Source organism: Paroedura picta, chromosome 8 (genome assembly GCF_049243985.1).
Source record: "Paroedura picta isolate Pp20150507F chromosome 8, Ppicta_v3.0, whole genome shotgun sequence".
NCBI lineage: Eukaryota > Metazoa > Chordata > Lepidosauria > Squamata > Gekkonidae > Paroedura > Paroedura picta.
Window position 1 is genome coordinate 62,094,328 of NC_135376.1, and position 12,750 is coordinate 62,107,077.

The 12,750-nt window shown below is 42.6% G+C and overlaps 1 protein-coding gene across 2 annotated transcripts in view; it reads left to right on the plus strand.

The window, feature by feature from the left end:
- The first annotated feature begins 1,949 nt into the window (after positions 1-1,949).
- Positions 1,950-12,750, plus strand: part of DOCK1 (dedicator of cytokinesis 1) — a 474,081-nt gene continuing 463,280 nt past the window's right edge. The window contains exon 1 of one of the 2 annotated variants that reach the window (XM_077350091.1): positions 1,950-2,307. In XM_077350091.1, coding sequence (XP_077206206.1) covers positions 2,262-2,307 — 46 coding nt within the window. In that variant the 5' untranslated portion in view covers positions 1,950-2,261. The remainder of the gene's footprint in view (positions 2,308-12,750) is intronic. The other variant, XM_077350092.1, reaches the window with a different exon arrangement.

A 12,750-nucleotide genomic window follows, 5' to 3' on the forward strand; every position in this document is an offset into this window, starting at 1 on the left:
CCAGCATCATGGGCAGAGCTTTCAGACTGCATGTCTGCTGCCTTACCACTCTGCGCCATAAGAGGCTCTTAGTGTGGTGTAGGCATATGCAAGAAGGTGATTTGAACTGATTAAATTAGTCTCAATCACCCCCAGTATAGTACTGATTTCTCTGAACCTACTTGGATGTATCCATTTAATCAGTTATGCTGAGGTCTTAAACTCATATAATTTCCCCTTTCTGTCTTTTCAGGGTTTGAGGGTAGTGGTTTATTTATTTAATTTATAATTTAATTTATAGACCACCACTCTTGGCCCAGCCGGCTCGTAGCGGCTTACATAAAATATAAAAACATAAAACCCGATACAACTGATGGTGGCAACAAGAGAACAACCTACTCTCTCGTACAACCCTCAGCCCTTCTTCTGGCAGTCGTTGTTGCCCCAATAGCTGACTACACACAATGTATGTTCTTGGGGGGGGGGGAGGAAGTACAGATTATATATTTGAGGTAGGTGACCTGATGCAAAAAACCTGCGGATCCTCCAGGATCCGTTCTTTGGAACCATATTTTTGCTTCCTGGTATTGCCACATAGGCACGGATCCATAATTTTTGTGGTGCCAGTTGTGGCCATGAGCAAAGCATGTGATTTAATGTTTATGATTGGATAGTCTAACACAAAAACACAAAAACCCTTGAGGACTTGTGATTGGGAACCCTGTTTTTGCTTCATGGTGTTGCCACAAAGGTGTGGATACATGATTTTTGTGGTGCCATCTGTGGGCATGGACATATGTGATTTGATAGTGCATTGGGGGTGACTTGATGTAAAAACCTGGAGGATACATGCTTTAGAATCATGTTTTTGCTACGAAGGTGTGGATCTGTGATTTTTGTGGTATCAGCTGTAGCCATGGACATATACGATTTGATAGTGAGTTTCAGGTAACCCAATGCAGAAACCCTGAGAATCCATCAGGATCTGTGTTTTGGAACCCTGTTTTTGCTCCCTAGTGCTGCCAAGAAGGGATGGATCTTTGATTTTAGTGATGCTGTCTGTCGACTAAGATACAGTATAAAGGTGGTTTTATTTCATTTCAATATTAAACTCATATAATTTCCAGACGTTCCGTTTAAAGTCATGTAGATCCAACTTTTACCCACTTCCATTGCATAGTGAGTTTGTGGTAACTGTTGTGTTTGTAGCCCTGCAGAGGACCAAGCTTGAGGCCCCTGGCAGGATCCTAGCCAGCAAGAAATTGACCAATGCATAGCGAGATCCCGTCTGCAGGATCCAGTCCGTTTAGCCTGAAACTGACCAGTCGCGCACACTGGTGGGAACATCTATTTTGTGGCTTGTGTTTTGTGGGTTTTCAGTTCTCAGTTATGCTGAGGTCTTAATAAAGAGCTCTAATCGCTACCGGTGTTCGTGCCCACCTCTGAACCCACGGATTTAAGTGACCTAATGCAAAAAAAAAATGACAAGGAAGCAGGCTTGGAACCACGTATTTCCACCAGCACTGCAATGCCATGAAACGGTGGCTGTCTGTTTTTGTGGTATTGCCCATTGTCTAAGGCATGCACAACAATACGAGGGGCCTTTTATTTTTCTTCAGCGTAAAAACCATGTGAATTTGTGAGCATCGATTTAAAACTATCGACGTCCGACTTCTATGCAGTCCCTGTCCTCTTGCTGGCAAGACTGAGGGATAAGCATGGAGGGATGGAAGGAAGCCTTTTGTCCCCCCCCCCTTATCACAAGGCTCATCTGGGGCCCAAGCAAGACGGGGCCTGGGAAGCGTACGGAGTCCTGAACCAAAATTTAAAGGAAGGAAAAAAAATAACTCTCCGGAGTCCGGCGCCTAGTAGGCGCAGGGCACAGACGGCAGGAGTCCCGCGTTGGGCGGCGCAGGCCTTCCTTGGTGGCTCATGCTCCTCCCTGGGCTCCAGCGTCACTGGGGGAGTGCGAGAAGCTTGCGTCGCCCGGCAGTCCGTCGCGCAGAAGCGCGGGCTTCGAACCCGGCCAAACTTTCCGCGGCTCCCTCCGAGGCGCTCTGTAGGCTTCCTCTCCGGCGCGAGTGGCTGGGAGGGCCTTGCAGCCCCTGGCTCCGCCTGCACCACATGACTTCTCCGCGGACGGCAAACTTTTCCTCCTCCTTGTCCCGTCGCGGCTGCTCCTACGGCTGGAAAATGGCCGCTCCTTAGGCTGGGAGCGGCGCGCATCCCCGTTTGGGCCGTCGCCGCCGGTGTCGCCTGGCAGGCTCTGCCTCCCCTGCGCCATGACGCGCTGGGTGCCCACCAAGCGGGAAGAGAAATACGGCGTGGGTGAGCGAGCCTTCCTCCTCCTCTCTCGGTCTCCTCTCGGGCGGCTTCCTCGGGAGCCCGCTTGTTGCGCTGGGCTGCGAACTTGCCAGGCGCCCACTTGGGACCCGCAAAACTTCCCGGGCTTTGGCGTCCCCTCGAAGCGTGGCCCAAACGCCTCCTGCCTGGTTACTGTTCTGGCCTCTGCCCTGCCCCCTCTGCAGGAAACCGGCTCGCTTTGGGGTCATTGTCTCCCTCGCCTGCCCCGGGCAAAGCAACACAGGCAAAGTCTGTCTTCTAAGGAGCAGCCAACCCCACACGCTGCAGCTGCGGGCACTTAGAGGACGAGGAGGAGGAGGAGGAGAGGAAAGCGGATTCGAGACAGGGCCACGAGACAAAAGGGTGGGGTGCGGAGCGGAGCGCCTGTTGTTTCGCTCCGGTTCACGTTGGAAGGCGCATTTTGCCTAGAAGGAGACGCTTGGGTTTTCCTGCCTCCTCAGGCGGCCCGTGCCTTCGTTTCCCGCCCCCGCCCCCATCCCATCTGGAGCTCGGAGGCCCGCTGCCAATTTCACCTCTTCCTGTTCGCCTTCAGTTCTGGGCCTGGCCCCTGCATGTGATTTGTGCTCTTGCTTGGAATCCCGTTCTTAGACTTGTATCTTTCTCTTTCCTCCAGAGCAGTTCCATTGACTTAGATGTCGTGTGCCCTTTCAAAAGAAAGCACTATGCACCACGTTGATTGCTTAGTCCAGATCTGGATGACCCAGCTTTGCCTGATCTCTATAGATCTAGGACACTAAAGCAGAATAGGTCCTGGTAGTATTTTGATGGATGACCACCTAGGAATTCCAGGGTCTCTTGCCTTGACCCTAGGGATTGCCCCAAGTTGGCTATGAAGAACCCAGGTGTCCTGCAAAGACTTTGGGGATTTCTGTATCATGTGGTCAGGTTTTTTCCTTCTCTAAATTCATTTGGATCAGTTCGGTTTATTGTTGTTACAGCCCTCAGTCAGTACAAACCAATTTGGCTCAATGTTGGTCAAGCAGTATCTTAGCGTTATGCTTGGGGAGTTTAGCTGCAGACCACCCTTGTAAATTAATTAGGTTAAGACTTGTCATTCTGTTAATGAAATCCTGTCTGATTAGTTGTATGGATTTTAATCAATTTAAATCTGCAAAGGATTTGGATTTGAAAAAAAGTTCTAAACATTGAAGGATGCATGTGTGCATTATAGCAGGTATTGTCTTAGAAGGGGCCTCTCTAAGAAGAGGAGTAATTGGAAGGAGTTTAAAAAGCATTCCAGATCGGTAGTTGTGTTGGTCTATTACCGTAAAAGCAGCAAAGAGGCTAAAAGACATGTGTTGCTATGGCTCTTACGCACAAAAGCTTTCCTCACAATTAATTAGTTTTCAAATATGCCATAAGACTTTGTGCCTTTAGGAAGGCGCCTGCCACTTGTGGCCTTATATTTACATCAAAAGTAACTTTTAAAATGTAAAAATAAGCTGCTATCTGATTATAGTGATTATAAGCCTGATTAATTGAGCCAGAGATTTTTAATAGATTAATTCAATGTTGCAAATTTAATTTGGATTGGGTGATGTTTGCTAATTGCCCCCCCCCCTTTTCTGGATAAAATATATTGATCTGTTTCTTAATGTTGTGGAAAATAACTGTTTTTAATATTAGGAATCATATTAGTACAGAAATAGAAATTAAGTTATATTTTAGAACTGTAGTTTTGTTGAGGGGGAAGGAAAGATGATATCTGTCGCTGGTTATGTATCCTATCTTATTGAATAGAAAAAAGTATAATGGAAAAAGAAAAAAGGATGATTGCTGTCAAAAGAACAGACATGCAGATATATACTGCCCAGCTATATGGACTGATATTGAAGTATTGCTAAGCTGAAATCTTTATGCATTCAGGAACAGATTTTATGTACAGTGATGTCCCTAGTGCATAATTCTGTGTGGAAAATGTGGTTGCTTTTATGCTTGTTCTCTCTTTGGTAAAAGATAAATGGGTTTTAATTGTAAACCTTATCTAGTATTGGTCATTGTGACCTGTGGAATGTAGCTACCAGCTGGAGCTGTTAGCCAGGAAACCTTCTGTTCCAGTCTTGCTTTAGACATGAATTTACAAGGAACTAGGTTTCCTACCTTGTTGCTGATTTGTGAATTGAACATTTCTGTTTATGCTGATAGCCTAACATTATTGATATATTTTATTTTCTGCTCTTCTGTTTCCTGGTTGCAGGATAAAAAGTCATGATGTACAGGAGTTATATGGATGACAGATGACTGTTTAGGCTGCAATTTCGTGCAAAGGGATTGGATATGCTTCTGTGTAGTTAAAGGAAGATGGCTCTGTGAACCATACTACTGGACTATTTTCTTGTCTCTGTCTAGGATTTGCTTTCATTCACTTGACAGTTGCTTCACCAACCTGTATTATCTTCTTGATTGCAGATAATTGCAGGGGATTCACTTGATGCACTTGATTGTATTTTCTAGTCTTGTGTATTTAGCTAATCTAGATTTGGTCTTTCTTGAAGGTCACAAGTTTGATGGCTTATTTCAGGTGAAGATATCACTTTTATGGCTTGGTTATAGAGAAGCTTTACTCAGTATTTTTTCTATCATGAGAAGTATCTGTGGTAGTTCACATAATTACAGATTCAAACTGATAAAGTTTTCTACTCCTCTCTATGGTAAACCATTCATGAATCATCTTGATGAATGGGAAAATCCCGAAGTATTGCTTTATATGTTACTATATATATATTTCCAGAATATTGTGACGTATTTTTAATCTTGCAGGGTTGTTGCTCTGGTAATTACAATGGCTGCATTTTGAATTAGCTGAAAGACATACGTTCAATCTTGGCATGTTACTTGATGGAAGTAGGAAGGGAATATGAGCTGACTAGGCAGTAAAGTTAAAGACAGTTTCCTGGGAGTCATCTCTACCTATCACATTGGGTTTGACTTCTGAGTAGACCTTGGTACGCCTTTAAGTGGGTTTGTGACTGGTACAATCAAACTCCAGTTCATTCATGTTGTGTGAAGTGATTTGAAATGGAAAAGTATATTGGTTCCTCTAAAGAGTTTCTGAAAGTAGTAGGGAATTTCATGATGAATCTTGAATTCATACCTATGAGTATCCTCTCACTCTGAGGAGGATTCCATCCAATTGCTCAGGGAAACAGGACTGAATTCTTCAACTTCCGTTTCGTGAATGGGTGTCACCTTGGCCAAGTTAGTTTCCTGCCTTGTAAGGGAGAACAAAGCTGCTTGCCTCTTAGCTCTTTTTTGCCTACCTTTCTCCTATATTGATTTCAGACCAGACAAACCGTTTCTTAATCTCTCCAGCCTGTCCCTCTTTCTCTTCGCACCCCCTCTTGGTTCTGCAAACCATCCAGTCTGGTTACACCATAGAGTTTTACAGGAAGTTGAGTTTAGAGACTGGCTACACCATAGCATTCTACTTCCTTCAGTCCCCCAGATCAGTCTGGAAGGAAAATTACCTACAGACTTCTGTCACCATCAGTCATCTTCTGAAGGTGAAAAAGTGCAGTAAACTTCTCAGTGATACTTGCAGAAAGGAACTGGCTCTATTGCCAGTTATTTCTTGCAAGCATCACTCAGGAGTTTACTCCATATTTTTCATGATGTCAAAGAAAAATGGGTTCTGGAGAGCCATTCTCAATATGTGAGCAGATATGTGGCCCAGAGATGTTTCTGCGTGGAAGCCCTATGATCTGTCATGAAAGTCTTACTTCCCAAGGACTTCATGACCTCCATCGACCTCACAGGGTCCCTGAACACCCAGGCAGTCTGGCTGAGCAGATAGACACTGACAAATATGAATGGTCAATCAAACAGAAGTTGTTCCTACAAATTGCTGCCAGCTGCAACTGCAACTGTTTGCCTCAGCATCAGGTACCAAGATTCTTCTCCAGATCCTGTCCATAACCCAAGGACCTTCTATATGCCTTTCCACCTCTACTGGTGATCCCAAAAGTTCTATGGAATATACATCAGGAGGAGGTAGAGGTGATCTTTGTGGCTCCAAGTTGGTCAGGGAGGCCAAGGTTCCCCTCCTTAGTGGAGCTTTCAGTAAAAGTCCCTTGGAAGATCCCAGTGAGCTCAGACATGATACAGCAGGGCCCAGTTTGGCCTTCATATCCAGAGTAGCTCTACCTGACCATATGGCTCTTATAAGGATCGGGCTCCTGAAGCTAGGCTGCTGTAGTTCTAGGTCACAGAGACTACCATGGCGCCAGGAAGGCCTCTGCAAGGAGCTTTTACAATAGTACCTGGTAAACCTTTATGAGGTAGTGCAAGCGCATCAGTTCATTCAACCCAAGCCTGAGTCACCTGCTGGCCCTCTTATAAGAGGGGCTCTGTCAAAAGCTGAAAGTGCCCACCCTTCATCACCAAGCAACAGCTATAGCTATGATCCTACCACAGATAACTCATATTCCCTTACCCAGTCATCCTCATAATATCCGCTTCTACAAAGTAGTTGCATAGACCAATTTACATATAATTAACAGCCCCAAATAAGGGAAAGAAGATGTCCAAAGTGATCATTAGCTATGCCATTCACCTGTGTATCTCCTGTGCCTGCAAGGCAAACAACATTCTGGCTCAAGCAGGGATTACAGAGCTTTCTGTGAGAAGTACTGCCACTAATTCTGCCTTTGATCAACAAGCCACAATGGAGGAAATAAGCAAAGTGGCCACTTGGTCTTCAATTTCAACATTTATTAGACATTACAAACTTAACTCTTTGACTGATGCCATCTTTGGATGTAGGGTGCCAAAGCATGTGGTGGATAATAATTACTTCCCACCCTTTACTGGGATACTGCCCCTGTCAAGACGCCCTCCTCCTTGGAGCGACAATGGATACTCGTTTTAAGGATCTGAAGTTAGCAGGGCATCTTGCCCCTCACCAAGTGTCTTGAGTGTAATCAAATCTACATGCTTGAGCAGTAGGGAGAAGAAGCTTTCTTGCTCTAATTCCTTCTTAATTCCACTTGTACTGTTCCTCTGGATATCAGTTGTTTTGTTTCAACATTGGCTTACCTGTTCTAGATGTTATATCACTGTTCTGGATTCATTAGCTCATGAATTAAACAAACTGAGCCTGGGTGATGGCTACCTGGGAGACAGGAAATTTAAGATTTTAGTCCTACCTCCTTGTGAAATGGATGGGAATTACCTATATCAAGATGCCCTCCAAACTCAGAGTAGAAGGAACCACCATGGTGAATATTCAAGGTTCTGTTCTGCAGAATTCTAGTGCCCTATTGATGCAGTTTGGTAGATTTCTTTAAAGTTTGAAACATATAAACATTTTTGAGGGTGACTTGTTGAGTCTCACTTGCTCTTTGGGATTTCAATTCTAGTTTGTACTTATGATTATGAACAGACAGGGAAAAGATAGTCTAGGTTGTGATTTAAACCATAGTTTGGAAATGGGATAATGCAAACTAAATTATTTGGCTGTGATGGTACTTTTTCTTGGAAAATTCAGTGATGCAATGAAGGAGGAAACCTTATGGCATTTGGGCAAATGGCAGTAATGACATCCTGGTTTTGTGTTGAGACTACTTGTTCCTAGAAAACAACAAGCAACTTTCTTTACTATAGTTCTCTGTTGAAATAATATGTTGGTGTTTTAACGTATTTTTATGAGCTACTGTAGGGCTAGAGTAAAGGAATTTTAAAAAAAAACTAGCAAAAACTTAGCTGGTTAGGAGTGGATAAGCTTACCCAATGGTGTCTATGAGCAGAGAAGCGAGGGTTCCATTACTCTAATTATAGGTGTAACGGCACACAGTTGACTTGTGCTGAATATGGAATAGCTGCAGTGGGCAGTGGCAATTCACTGTTTGGTAGTTTATTTATTTATATCTTTTATAGTCTGTCTTGCTGATTACAATACAAAGTACACAGAATCATGAATTTAGAGAGCTGCACATGAATATAGATAATAAAACATCATTACAAGCTTTGAGAACAATACAGTGAAACTTTGCATTACAAATAACAAAGGCATAACATTATGACATTAGAGGACAATGGTAAATAGCATAATATAGTTATTGTTTTTACCCTGCCTTTCCTCTTGGCTCAAGGCGGCTTACAGTAGTAATTAAAAGAGTACATGTCAAAACCAAATTCAAATAAGCCTCCAAAATTACCCTCCCTTGATAGCTGCTATTCATAGCCCATCAAAGGTTTGGGTGAACATGCAGTACCTTCTAATACTCTCTAATGAGGGGGTACTTTTGACCATTTCAGGGAATCCATTTCACAGACTGGAATCAGTGATCGAAAAGGCCTGGGCTCTGGTTGATGGCAGGCATACCACTCAATGTGCGGGAGCCTTAAGACTGTAGTTGCCGCACAGGAAGCAGATTGTCCTTCAGATACACAGCCCCCAGCTGGGAATGATTTGAAGGTCATAACCAGCACCTGGGACTGAGTTTGGACAAAAACTGGTAGCAGTGTAGTTTTTCCCCAGAATATTCCCATCCAGTAGTCTCTGACTGCCAGTTTTTAGACCAGCTACAGCTTCCAGATTGTCTTCAAGGGTAGCCCCACATTGAACATGTTACTGTAATCTGTCCATGAACAAGAGCAGTGAGTTGGTAAACCAAATGCAATTGTTAAAAAGGCATACTGTGAGTGCACTAACCTGTTTTTCAAGCAGCATTATTGGGTCCAGGGGCTACTCCAAGCTGTGTTCTGAAAAAGTCAACTAGTAAAGCTACAAAATCAGAATCCAGTTGTGCTGCTTCAGACAGACCAACACAGCTACCCACTTGAAGCTACAGATATTAATTCCACAGATATTATTTACAGACTTGTTCACTTCATGCAAATGCTGTCATGGATAGTTCAGGTATAGACAAGACTATCATGTGTATTAGTGGCCATACTTTTTATACATTATTTCAGACATGAAGCTGATTCCCATCCTGGGTCTATAGCAGTACAGGTGGTTTTGTGTTTAGCATTGTGTGTAGGTTAGTTGTGCATAGCCCTAAACATATTAGACCCCCTCTCCATTCTGCTCTGTGTGATAGCACATAGTCCTGCATCTCACAATCAAGATTGTTGGACGTTATAACAGGAATGGTTAATGGAACTTTTAGGTGTGTCTAATGGATTACATGCTGTTTTGCCCCCATGCAGCTTTGGATGTGCCTCATTCTGACCATTTATTGCTTGGCTCATGGGACGGGTCCAGAAATTAGTTCCTAATTGGTAATAGTTTCAGAGGGTAGCCAACCATGTTGGTCTGCAGCAGAAAAGCTAGATTTAAGTCCAGTAGCCTCTTAGAGGCCAGCAAGATTTTTGAAGTATAAATTGCTGAGAATCAAAGGTCCCTAGAGGAGCCTAGGTGCTAATGGACTTTAATCTAAGCCAGGCTTTCTCAACCAGGGTTTTGTGAAACACTATGGTTTCTTGATGACTTTGGAAGGATTTCCTGAATTAGTATGAGTTAATTAATTTTAAAATATATTTTAACATTTGTTAAACATCAAGAGATATGACTATATATGGTCATGTCGGTCCTCCCTCCCCAGTGGCCATTGATGGTCCTGGAGGGAGTGGGAAGTAGAGGGATCCAGGGTGGGCAGGTACACAGCTGTTCTTCCCAACCATATTTTGCATGATTGCACCTGAATGTTTCTGGGGTTTCTCAACAGTAGAAAAATTGAGAAAGGCTGATCTGAGTGGAAATGGCATCTCTGCATTGAAAGCCCTTGGTAAAAAGTAAAGTTTAAAATGGAAAGGGTCACTAAGGACTGTGATGAGACAGCCTGCTTTGTTGGAAGTTCTTAATTCTGGGAGATGGGGCTGTGCTCTGCTGGCACTTTGCTTTTTATAGGATAAATAAGGAAAATGTGGATTAGCTTGCCTTTTGATGTAGGGCTGTTAAGAGTCATAATTAGTGTCAAATTGTTGTAGTCAATGCAGATAAGCTGCCTGCTGTATCGTGTACAATATGTCCAAATCCTTCTTTTTGTTTCATTAGAATGCCATGAACTAAGGAGACTGACAAGAAGTCAATGTAATCCGCTAATTTACATGCAAATAGCAACACTGTAGAATCTCATTGTTGTGTAATATATTTTGATACTGACTAGACTGTAAGGTGAAATGTTTTTTCCTAGACTGTGAAGGCTTAATGAGTGGGTATTTTAAAAGAGAATTTCTTTATGGTCCCCCTTCCCTAATTTTTAAAGATCTATTTGATAGCACAGTATTCTCAGGATAGACTGGTAAAACTGTAAGACTATTCACAATAAATTATTATAAATTTTCCATATCTATAATTCATACCTAAACCGTATATTAATTATGAAGTTCATTTGCTTGAAAAATCTTTAATTGCCCCCTTTTTTTGCGTTCAGTGCACCCAATGAAGAGATCATCTACATCAGCAGAACCATCTGAGGGCTGGGGGAGGGATTTGGCTTGTTTTGCACCTCAAGCCAGCTTGGTGTAGTGATTTGGAGCGCCTACTAATCTGGAGCACCAGGTTTGATTCCCCGCTCCCCCACATGCAGCCAGCTGGGTGACCTTGGGCTTGCCACAAGACTGATAAATCTGTTCTGACCGACCAGTAATATCAGGGCTCTCTCAGCCTCTCGTACCTCTGTCTGTTGTGGGGAGAGGAAACGGAAGTCCATTGTAAGCTGCTTTGAGACACCTTCTGGTAGAGAAAAGCGTCATATAAGAACCAATTCCTCCTCCTTTTTCACCTCCTCTGACAGAATAGCAGTTGTATTTCTCCTCTTTTAAACTTCTGTTATAGTCTTGAAAACCACCTTGGGATTGAATACTGGTGGAAAGTATGACATACCTTTCTTTAAAATATTAGTGTCCCTCCTTTCCTAATTATCCAAGTAATAGCCAAGACACAAAAGTAACAAAACAGTCCATTAACAAGGTAAAAGCAATACACAGGATATAAATATTGAACATGTCATATGGATGGTTAGTGGATGTTGGTTCCAGGAGTCACTACATGGTACAGTGCTGCATATCTTGAGCTTGTTTTTAAACTTTTTTGCTTTCTTTCTGTGATCTCCCCTAATGCCCCTAAAGCTTGTCTATGCAGAAATATGTTCCAGCAGGATCATTGAGCTTGTAGTAAATACGTTTTATACAAAATTGTTCCTTATTCAGTATATTTCCTACTGGCTGTCACTGCTTCATGTCTTTGACTTACATTCCCTTCCAGTTCCTCTTTGCAACTGGTTTCTACTGCCCTTGCTGCTACTGATCCTACTTACTCCTCCTTCTTGTTAGTGAATGATTATTGTGGTTACATAATTCACAGTTGGAACAAGGGTGTGCTACATCTTACACAAGGTACAATAAGGCTTTCTTAACCCCGGCATCTTGGGTTAAACCATACTTCCACTAGTGCAAGACCACTTATCACTTAAGGTCAAACATTACTGGGTATACCCCAGAATTTTTAGTGTATAATTACTGGGTGTTTAATTACTTTAGTGATAACATTTTATGTGTTCCTATTGGAATCTGCTTTGAGAACTTCTTGCTGCAGAAGGCTAAGAGATATTATGCTTTTGTATGAATGGCCTTGTATATTAACAGTCTTCTTCTGATACAAGAGACTTTTCTGCTAGGGGAAGAGCCATCACAGAAAGATTCCCTTGTACTTGAGGAATAGCTTGTTGATAGCTTGCTGTAGTTGTAGGCTGCAACCCCATTTCTATGTTTGAGAAGTGAAGGGTGGAGTACAAATTATCTAAAATAAATAAGTTTACCTTCAGTCAGGCAGTGAAGATCTTTGTTCTCTGGTAATTACTGCTGCAAAAGCATTATTTTTTTTTTTAAATCAGTCAACATTTTAACTAGATCTGGATGGTCCAAGCTAGCCTGATTTTATTAGACCTTACAAGCTTAAGTAGGTTTGGGTCTCATTATTATTTGGATGGGAAACCACCAACAAATCCGCTACACAGAGGAAGGCAATGGCAAACCACTTCCGTTAGTCTCTTGCCTTCAAAACTCTGCAGGGTTGCCTTAGCAACTTGATGACACTTTACATATATATGCAGACAATCAAATCTCCAATGGCCAATCAGAAGCCCCACCTACTTCCTAAAATATTTGATAGGCACCAGGAAAGGTGCTGACAGATCCCAGGGTGTCCCCTGGCACCATGTTTGGGGACCTTCGATTTACAATATAAACTTTGAATATTTTGATACTGAAACTAGTTCAAATTGAGTTTCTGCCACATTTTAAAAAATGGGTTGATTCTAGCTGTAAAAATAGTTCCCTGTTTGTTCTTTAGCTTGTATTGTAATGAAAATTGTTTCTGCTGTCCAGTGATCTTGGAAAGAAATCATTATAAAAGCTTTTTTTCAGTGAATAGCTGTGAATGATGATCACAGTCTGAAATAT